Genomic DNA, 11,137 nt, shown 5'->3' with positions numbered 1-11,137 from the left:
ATCATTATCTGCACCGCAGTTTCAACACTTCTTGTGCACTTCTTGTGCACTTTTGTACTTAATTACGAATTGTATGCGCGTGTGAAACATACAATGCCAGCCATTGTACATATAGCGTTTGACGCACAGATCTTGGACACACTTTCGGTCTACATGAAACCATAGCAATTCCTCCTCCATGGCCTAGTTTACATCGTGCATTTGATACGCGTATCAAGTAGTGAATTTAAGCTGATCAGCCAATGATTAAACACATTCACTAGTTATTTACTATTTGATACGCGTATCAAATGCACGATGTAAACTAGGCCCATGTATACATATATACTCAAATGGTTTGTTCGCGTCGCCATGCTCCGACATGCTCCTACTCACTCCAACGCTTTCTAATAGGTTGGCGTCATCGGAATCAACGTATTGGAGTGCGTTGGGGTGAATAGGAGCATGTTGGGGCATGTGACGCGAACAGACCTAAAGGCTATACCAGACAGCATTGAGTTGTCACGAATCATGCTGGTAGTAGATGGCTGTGCTCATCATATATTTCGGTCCTAGAGGAAATTACTCGGATAGCCATTATTGTAAACAGTGCTGGCATTTCTCCTCCATGTATATATACTCAAAGGTAGCGCTATAGCGTCTCCCCGAACGCACTCCATCTCCATGAGTAAAGTTTTGGAACGCAGCTCAGATTAGACATGAAAACAATAATGGCGTATTCTGTGAACATTTCTGTAGAAGCGCCGATCGAGAATCAAATACAGGAAATTACTTATGATGGCCAAGAAATTTATCAAGCGTACGTAAACAAATTTGACGTCAACAGATGCAATAAAGATATCCATTTAACGCAGAATTTTTATTAGACAGATTCACATACGTTTCTTAAATTAACCTTAGTTTCAAAAGAGGATAAGAATTATCTTTCTAATGCAAAAATATCAGATCACACGCAAAAAAACTATTCAAAAGAATTGAATATTTGAATCTTATATTGGTTCTAATAATTTTTTACAAGTCTAATATTTTTATATAAAGATTTATAATAGATGCTTATTAATTATGTTGCAGACCTCTCACTTTATCAGAAAATTTGGCGAAAATTGCTCAAAAGATCGATTTCAGTAAAACGAATGGTGAAGAAATAAAGAAGGAACAATTAGAAGGCAACGAGAAGAATGAAGAAGATACGAAGGATTCTGTTTTATTTCAGTCCTTTTTATGGCCATGGGATAGTGTTAGGAATAAGTTAAGGTTTGTTGTGCAAGATTGTGGTTTAACAGTTAGAAATATTACATTCAAATGTAAAGTACAAGAATTGACAAGTAAAAATTGATTGATCAAAATATTATACATAAGCAAAAGAAGCAATTTTTTTTTAATTATGGATCTTTATGGTTTTAATTGATAAAAAAAATAAATTATTTTAGATTATATGAAAGTCATCGACATTAAAAAAAAAGAAATTATATGGATTTTTTAAATATATTTTTTTTGTACAATATGAATTATTCTACATCGCACAAAAAAACGAAACAAAATTTTTGACCAATTTTTAGGCAATCGTCAAAGTAATGCAACTTTGTGAAAAATTATCCAAATTACACGTACTTTTTTTTAAATTAAAGACTACTTTGAGAATCCCTACGCGAAAGTTTGATTTTTTAAGTATAAACTTTTTGTATTGCATGAAAACCAAACATGTTTTTTTTAATTGAAAAAAGTAAAAGTTTGTTATTATTTTGTACAAGTTTCTCGTTAAAATCTGGCTAATATTAATCCAGATTCTTACAGTTCATTCTTTTCTAAGTAATTTAAAAAAAAATACATGTCGATACGATGTTTTTTGTTGATTCCACACGAGTTTGAAATTTGCACTGCATTTTAGGGTATTTTAGCAAATAAATACGGTATTTTTTGAATATCATGAATTTTGAGTATCAATATGATATTCCACATTGATTTTATTCGTGTTTAACTCAATCATACCGCCGTTTTCAAAGTGACCCGATGTGCACCACGTGGAGAATGACGATCGGATTTTGTACATCATGTGGCTCCGAAATTCATCGATGGAAATTTCTACTTTCTGATCTGAATATAACGGATAGCTGACGCACCAATTTCACTGAAGTCAACAGAAGATCACATTTAACTATACTCATAAACCCACACATACACGTAAACATACATATACACATACTCATACATAAAAAACAAAAGTTCAAATTTTATTTTAAAAAATCAGCCTTTTCAGGGCCACATGATGTACAAAATCCGATCGTCATTCTCCACGTGGTGCACATCGGGTCACTTTGATGACGGCGGTATGATTGAGTTAAACACGATAATAAAACCAATGTGCAATATCATATTGATACTCAAAATTCATGATATTCAAAAAATACCGTATTTATTTGCTAAAATACCCTAAAATGCAGTGCAAATTTTAAACTAGTGTGCAATGAACAAAAAACATCGTATCGACATGTTTTTTTTTAAATTGCTTAGAAAAGAATGAACTTAAGAATCTGGATTAATATTAGCCAGATTTTAACGAGAAACTTATGCAAAATGATAACAAACTTTTACTTTCTTCAATTAAAAAAACATGTTTGGTTTTCATGCGATACAAAGGTTTACACTTAAAAAATCAAACTTTCGCGTAGGGATTCTTAAAGTAGAGTCTTTGCCCTTTAATTTAAAAAAAGTACATGTAATTTGGATGATTTTTCGCAAAGTTGCATCACTTTGAAGATTGCCTAAAAATTGGTAAAAAATTTTGTTTTGTTTTTTTTTGCGCTAGTGTATATATAAAAGTATTAAAAAGTATTGACTATAATAAGCAGTAAAAGTATTTAGATTTAATGAAAAATTAACAATTTATTATTTAATAACATTAATATTTTATACTTTATTTTCTATTTTACACTTTATTTTACTTATGTTTTAACACAGAATGTAAAATATTTTGTAAAGTATTGATTTTTTAATAGTTGTACTATAATATTTTTATATACAAATAAAGATGAAGTAAATTAATTAATTGATATAAAACACATTGTTTTTTCAAAAAAGTTATAGATTTACTCATTTTTTAAAACAATATTTTTTTACCTGATTTATTCTATTAGTTTGTGCATAAAATTAAGTATAGTTGTTAAAAAATAAATAATTTGAGGTATTTTATACTTTGTGTTAAAATGTAATAGTAAAGTATAAACGTATTAAGGGAATGCTAGAGACAGTTTTACTGATTAATTAATAAGTTTTTGTAATAAGATTTTATTTTATAAATTTGGATATTTTTTTCTTTTGGTATTAAGGCGATGCTGGACTGCCTCTCAAATTTGATTGGAGTCGATAACGTAGAGTCGTTCGTGCACATCATTAATGAGATTTTGTATATATTTCTTTTATAGATTTGAATATTCTTTTCCAGAATTAAAGTACACATATTAATATTCATCTGTGAATTGGACCATATATCTAAAACAAAAAATTTTTTTTTTATTGCTCTACTTATCGATTTTTTACGCGTATATAACCTAAATTTTTGTTTCGCAATTTCGTCTCAATTAGGCACTAAAATCTAATTTTTGAAACTCGACATTGTTTGTTCTTATTGTCTACTAGTCTGTGAATACGAATTTTGTAAGTACAAGTTGTAGATCTTTTATATTAAGCAAATATTGTTATGATGTGACAGCAAATTAACAATTTTTTTCGCGTTTTGGTTTTGGTAGAAACTCCACTCCACAGACTGGTAGCAATGCGTATTCTTTTATTCTGGAGAAAGATTTCCAAATCTATAAAAGAGATAAAAAGATATTGCGAAACAAAATTTACTATCTTTTTGTTGGTAAAACAGACAATTCCAGCATCCCCTTAAGTCCAGTTTACAGACCAATAATAATATTTAATTCTGGAAAAGGATTTCCAAATCTATGAAAGCAACACATACGAAGTTACACAAAATTTTTGTAATGTGATTTTGTATGTATTTATTAAGCTGAACTTTGTATCGAAAATGAAAAGAAATACAAAATCTTGTTAACCCTCTATGGACCTGTGTAACTTTCAAGTCACATAATAATACTATATCGATATTTTATTAAATAATTTAATTTTTGGTAATTTAGTTTAGGGGACACCGCGCCGATGGTCTTGGCATATGTTGTGACATGATCTTGAGTAACTTTTTTTTATAACTTAATCGGCGGTTATTGTTTGTTAAAAAGTTATTAACAAAAAAGTTTTATAAATACGATACATGATATCTCTGCTTTACTTAAAGTTGCAAACCCATGTGGTGCAGAGAACGCGTGGGCGGGGAACAAGGGGAGGGCTTTGCCCTCCTCCTATATTCCTGCAATAATTTTTATAAAGCATGTATAAATTAATAGATTTTTGGTAAAAATGCCAAATAGGGGCATTATTCTGAATATAAAGGCCCCAATAATCTTGACCTTGACATATGTTGTCAAGATCATGACCCTAAGTAATGTATAAAAGGTTTAAGCCGTCACTCATTGTTTATTAGAAAGTTATAAACACAAGAAGTTTTATGAATTATATGCAATTTTCCAAAACTACATGTTTATAAAGATCATGTTTTGCATGAAAAGTCATGAGGTTATATGATTAGAGAATGCGTGGGTAGGGGAGGGGCGGAGCCCCCTTCCCATAATTTTTTCTAACTCTAATCCAATCAATTTGATGTCGCTATTTGGATAATGCAAAACATTGGAAACGAACAGCGTGAATCTTGTTTGGCGTGGAAAGTCGCAAACCCATTTGGCACTTTTACCGTAATATTAATAAATGTTTGTACTGCACCACATAATTAAGTTTGCGACTTTCCACGCCAAACAAGATCCACGTTGTTGATTTTCAATGTTTTCGTATTATCCAAATAGCAACATAAAATTGGTTGGATTAGAGTTAGGAAAAATTACAGGGAGGGGGGTGCAGGAAGAAGGGTAGAGCCCCTCTAATGCCCACACGTTTTCTTTTGCACTTTTCCTCCGCGCGCGCGCGCGTGTGTGTGTGTGTGTGTGTGTTGTTCTATTCTACATAAATATTTTTCAAAATTTGTTTGTTATAACTTTTTAACGAACATGTCAAGGTCAAGATTATCGGCGCGGTGTCCCCTAAACTAAATAATAACCTAATTTTTGTCTACAAGATGGCGTAACTTTATGGAATTCCATACTTAAGCTTTTATACACACAAGTGCAAGTGTGCACTTATAGTGTACATAAACACAACTACAAGTGCAAAAATTGAGTCGAAAATGTCAATAGTAAAATGTTGAGAGGTCAATTTTTTAATGGATAAGGTGAGCTTTTGAAACTTTTCAACAACAGGCCGTGAAGCTCGCATCGTCAAACGCGGCGTAACCAAACGGCCGGCCGGACGCTTTGATGAGTATCGCTGAACGACACGATACTGAACGAGTATTGCATCATACAAATGTGTGAAATTTCCATTAACGTCTATTGCTGTATTTATAAATCGAGTCAAATTTAATTGACAATAAGTAATATTAGTTGCAAATTCGATAAAACATTATTTATATTAATAAAAAGTATCTGTTTCTGAAATACGTTTTATGTATATATAAATTAATAAATAAAAGCAATATTAAATTATCCAGTCAAATAGTATTAAAAACATCAATTGGCAAACATTTCCAAAACTTTTTTCAAAATTTTGTCACAAACAATAGTAAAAAACATTTACATTTGAAATTCGCATCTGATGTAAATATAAATATTTTATATTTAGGAAATAAAATGAACAAAATTCCGAATTGTGATATGAGAAGAAAGGGAAGTAATACAGTGAAGGAATCGAAGTAAACGAGTAATAATATGGTTTATTATCGATTTATTCACTGCATTTCCCTTTTCTCTCATATCATAATTCGGAATTTCGTTTATTTCATTTTCTAACTATGAAATATTTATTTACATGAAATGCGAATTTTAAATATAAATGTTTTTAATATCGTTTGTGATAGAACTTTTTAAAAAAAAGTTTTGGAAATGTTTGTCGACTGATATTTTTTAAATATTATTTGATTTGATGATTTAATTAATATTGATTTTATTTATTAATATAATTTTATTTATACATAAAATGTATTTCAGAAACACTTTATTGATATAAGTGATGTTTATCGAATTTGCAACTGATATTACTTCTTGTCAATTAAATTAGACTTGATTTAAGAATATAGCAATAGATGTTAATAGAAATTTCACAGATTTGTACGGTGCAATACTCGTATCGTGCCGTTTAGCGGTACTCGTCAAAACGGCCGGGCGGCCGGCCCTTTGATGGCGCCGCGCCTGACGGCGCGAGCTTCACGGCCTGTGGTTGTAAAATTTCAAAAGCTCACCATTTAAAAACTATTGATCCCTCAACACTTTTGTTATTGACATCTTCGACTCAGTTTTTCATGAGGAATACGTACATGCTCTTCCAGTTGATCTGGAACACCCTGTATATTCGTTACAAAAATATTTAGATAGAGGGTTAATGATGTGCACAAATAATTCTACATTATTTATCTCGATCAAGTTTAACAGCAGCATCTTTTTAAGTGAAATTTTTAATAATTAAAATAAAAATGTAAAGGTGAGAATTATTTTTGGTTACAAGGAATCTTGAAATTTAAAAAAACAAATATTTTAATATTTATAACTATATGCTTGCAAAAGTTTGTATGAAATTAAAGCCATTTTATTAAAGCTAAGATGGCAAGATACTGTTGATTCATGAACTTCAAAGTATTCTGTAAATTTTTTTAAGGGAATCCTGAAGTTGTTTGTTTTACCGACATTGTTTATTTAAACTAATTCTTTAATTTATAGAATTGCAAAACTTTTTTACAGAATTAAAGTATGCACTAAAATCTAGGGGAATATGGTCGATTTAATATCAAAAACGAAAAAAAAATTTTTTAATATGTAGAGCTATCCCTTGATAACAATATTTGCTTAGTATACAAAATCTATGATATCCTATCTTATCCATCCTATCCATCCTATCCATCCACTCCATCCTCTCCACTTTGTAAAAAGGAGATGTTATTGATATTGTTGTCGCTTTTCCGAGATGCTAATTGGCTGTCTCGCTATCTCGTTGTCAAGTGCGTTGTGACTTGGTTTACTTCGTGTCATTTCTAGCTGTCAAACTATCAATTTTTATAGTTATCATTATCGTTACAATTTATTTTTAAAAGGTAAAAAATAAAAAGTTAAATAGACCGCGCGAAGCGCGCGTCTGTAGTGTCTAGTAGTAGTAGTAGTAGTAGTAGTAGTAGTAGTAGTAGTAGTAGTAGTAGTAGTAGTAGTAGTAGTAGTAGTAGTAGTAGTAGTAGTAGTAGTAGTAGTAGTAGTAGTAGTAGTAGTAGTAGTAGTAGTAGTAGTAGTAGTATATATATCTCCTATCATCCTATCCTATCCTATCCTTCCTATCTAAAAAAGGCATATAAAGTCGATTGCTCACATTTCTCGAAGTTTATTGTTGTCGCTTTTCCGCGATGCCGATTGGTTCTCTCGCTGCGCTTACTTCGTGTTGCAAGAGTAGCTGTCATTGCGACTGAATTACAATACAATTATACAATTATACAATTATCGGTGTGATTTATTTTTAAAAAGTAAAAAGCAAACAGTAAAGTAGCGCGCGAAAAGTGTGCGTCTGTGGCGTCTAGTATATGTATAAAATGAAACCATATTTCTTTAAAGATAATATATACGAACAATATCGTGCAATTCAAATTAAGATTAAAAGTCTAAGAAAAAAGATTTGTTTTAATAACTTTTTATAACTGCAAATTCAGATATAGATTAGAAAAAGAGCAGTCTGAAAACATTTTGTTCATTCTTGGTATAAAATCCAGTTTATATGATGATTTTAATAAGTGTACTTCAATTCTGGAAAAAAATTTCCGAATCTATAAAGGAATACATATGAAATACTGTTAATTATATGCACGAATATTATATGACTGATAATTATATGATAATTATATGACTCTATATTATTGACCTCGATCAAGTTTGACAGATACTTTAGCATCCCCTTTATGTTTGGACCCAATTTTCATGAAGCAATGCTTTTAATTCATTATTCTTTCTCATTTGGACAAGTAAAATGTCTTAACATAATCACCATTTCTAAACTTTTTAAATGACTTTTTATAGACAAATCAGTCTTTTAGTTGCAACAGTTTCACCTAGACTAGATTAAAGTAATAAAATATATAATAGCAAAGAATTTTACTTAGTTCTATCTTTAATGATGTAAATAAATATTTTGTTTGAAATTGTGAATTATCAACTATCAATTCTAATATTTAAGAACTAAAAACTTAAAGGAAAATAATTACCAAGCTGCTGCTACAATCATTTATTTGTGGCCTTATAAATTTTTGCAAGCACTTAATAAAAAATAAAATATTGATTGTAATTTTATTATTCTTGATTTTTTGTCTCATTTTATTATCTAGAATTATTCTTTAAATCTTTCTCTATCTTTTATTGAATCCTCTATATAAATATTGATTTTTATAATAATTGATTGAATTTGAATTTGATTTTATTTTATAGGAATGCATTGACAGAAGTTTGCGTATTGGCTGATGTACTTGCAATAGCAAAGGAAAAAAATTATATGGTATTAGATCCGGTACCTCAGGAATTAGTTGATGTAAAACCTATGCTACAGGTGTACGCTAGAAAAAAGGCGCTTCAAGGAGCAGCTTCAGTTCTTATCTCGGGTGCTGAGAGACTACGAAATTGTCAGGCCGAGTTAGTTAGAACCAGATCTACCCCTGACTTTCACATTGAGCTATTGAGATTGCGACAAAATTGGCGTTTGAAGAAAGTGTCAAACTCAATCATTGGTGATCTCAGCTATCGAACTGGTTTGTTCCATTAAAAAAAAATTTTTTTAAACATGTATATTTCTTTACATTTTTGTAAGAAATGAATAGGAGGCATGAAACTTTTCTTATGTGTGTGTGTGTGTGCGCGCGCGCAAACACACACACACACACACCTCTATATATCTATGTGTGCTTTCCAGCAAGACACAGTGTAACACAGTGTCCATTAGTGTGAGAAAGAACATATCAGTGTATGTCTCACTCACTAGTGGACAGTGTTACACTGTTTTGCTGAAAAGCACACTATATGTAAATATAATCTATATATATGTGTAAATACAACACAACTTCAAATAATCGTAACTTTGTGAAAACTTATCATATTTAAAAGTTTTTTTTTATTTTAAAACTTGAAATCTATAAAGAGCATTTGTCAGATTTTAATTCCCTCTTTTTCTCTTTTTGTTTAAAAGTAAGAAAATAAGTGTTTTGTCTTCAAAATGTTCATACCACCAGCATTAATATTTCTTGATGACCACTACGTTCAAGTTGCTAGTCGAGTTTTGGGCGCGCGCGCGTGTGCGTGCGTGCGTGCGTGCGTGCATGTCGTATTGGACGAAAGAAATAAGAAAATATTGGCCAGAAGTAGTACATAGTTTATACTTAATAATGTGTATTATATCTTCGTCTCTGAATGACCTTTTGAAGATGCTCATGCATATTGATGTAGAATCTAATTGCATCCTGAGAAATTTTGTGCCATATGTACCATAATGCCACTTACAGTTGCTATCTCCGTACAATATTTTTTTCTGTCCAACACACACACACACACGCACGCACGCACGCGCGCACACACACACACACACACACAATGCGCAAGATCTGATCAGCAACCTTTTCGTGATGCGCATCGGGTAATGCTAATGTTGGCAATAACAGGCATAAACAGACTAAAATGTTAGGTAACTTTGATATGTCATAACTCCACAAAAAAATCGTACAAACTTCAATTCTTTTTTGATTTGTAGGAAAAAGTTCATATTTTACGATAATTCTTATAAAGTTTACAAAAAAATTTATTGCACCTTGTGAAGTGCATCAAAGTATGAAAAATTTTGATGATAAAACATTTACTTTTCTTACTTTTGAAGAGAGCAATACAGGCGCGCGCTATTTATTCAATTTTAACGATATAATATATATTTATTTATTAATATAGTATAAATATTTATTTTAAATATTTTCATAAATGTTTATCATAATTATCATTTTTTTATGCCTGACAAACTCGGACATAAAAATATGTACAAAATATTTATCATAAATATTGGTGGAGGAGGAAAAGATGGCGGAGGATGGTCGGGAGGAGTGCTCTTGTTAGTTTGTCGGAAAAAAGTAAAAAAGAAGTAAAAGTGGAGGTGAGAGTATGTGAAGGAGGATGAGGAGGTGGGATAATTGCTTGGACATTAGTGGAAAGTTTAAGGGAAAAAGAGAAGAGATGGGAAAGGTGTTTGAATATCGGAGTAGGTGACTAGTGGATGAGATAGCGAATTTGGAGCTGGGGACAGTGCGCATGGGCGAACGGAAGAGGAAGTTGAAGAGGACAAACGGCGTGAGATGGGGAGTGGCGCTAGAGGAGGAGAGAGTATGCAGAAAGTCAGTAGATGGCGTGGCGATGAGCAGGAGAGAGCAGCAGGTTTGACAATTTGATCCATCGATATATTAGGCGAGAGGCCGTGATTGATAGAGAGAACGATACCTAGAGAAGATTGATGGAATGGAAGGAAGGAGGTTGGAGATTGGTCGATAGGGATCGATAGTAAGAAATGAGAACGGTGGTAGCGGGTTTGGGAACGCTTGCGTTCCAAGCGCGTGGTTCGCCGATAGAGTGCGAAGTAGTAAAGAGATTGAAAGCGGGAAGAAATAGAATGATGGAGGAGATTTTGAAGGAGTTAAAGGAAATGTGAAGAGGAATAGAGGAGCTAAGGGAGATAAGAAGAGGAGTGGAAGAGATAGTGGAGATATGGAGAAGAGCAGACATAGAAGGAGGAAAAGGAAGGAAGAGAGAAAGTTAAGTCGGAGGCAGGAGACAGAAGAGTAGACAGAAAGAGCACTGGAGAAACTGACGAGAGGGAAAGAAGAGGAAGAAGATAAAGAGAAGAAACGGACAGAGGAAATACGGAGAGAAAGGAGGAAGGAGGAAAAAGCGAAGAGAGATGAGAGGATGGGAAGAAG

General features: G+C 32.1%; 1 protein-coding gene across 2 annotated transcripts in view; it reads left to right on the top strand.

Annotated features, from left to right (window-relative positions):
* The first annotated feature begins 660 nt into the window (after positions 1-660).
* Positions 661-11,137, top strand: part of LOC105833033 (mediator of RNA polymerase II transcription subunit 17) — a 77,092-nt gene continuing 66,615 nt past the window's right edge. For both annotated transcript variants that reach the window (XM_036291439.1, XM_036291438.1), the window contains exons 1-3: positions 661-799; positions 1,072-1,254; positions 8,622-8,938. In XM_036291439.1, coding sequence (XP_036147332.1) covers positions 699-799; positions 1,072-1,254; positions 8,622-8,938 — 601 coding nt within the window. In that variant the 5' untranslated portion in view covers positions 661-698. The remainder of the gene's footprint in view (positions 800-1,071; positions 1,255-8,621; positions 8,939-11,137) is intronic.

The sequence above is a fragment of the Monomorium pharaonis genome, chromosome 8 (genome assembly GCF_013373865.1).
Source record: "Monomorium pharaonis isolate MP-MQ-018 chromosome 8, ASM1337386v2, whole genome shotgun sequence".
Taxonomy (NCBI): Eukaryota; Metazoa; Arthropoda; class Insecta; order Hymenoptera; family Formicidae; genus Monomorium; species Monomorium pharaonis.
The sequence above is the reverse complement of the archived record's forward strand: the minus strand, read 5'-3'. Positions and strand labels throughout refer to the sequence as shown.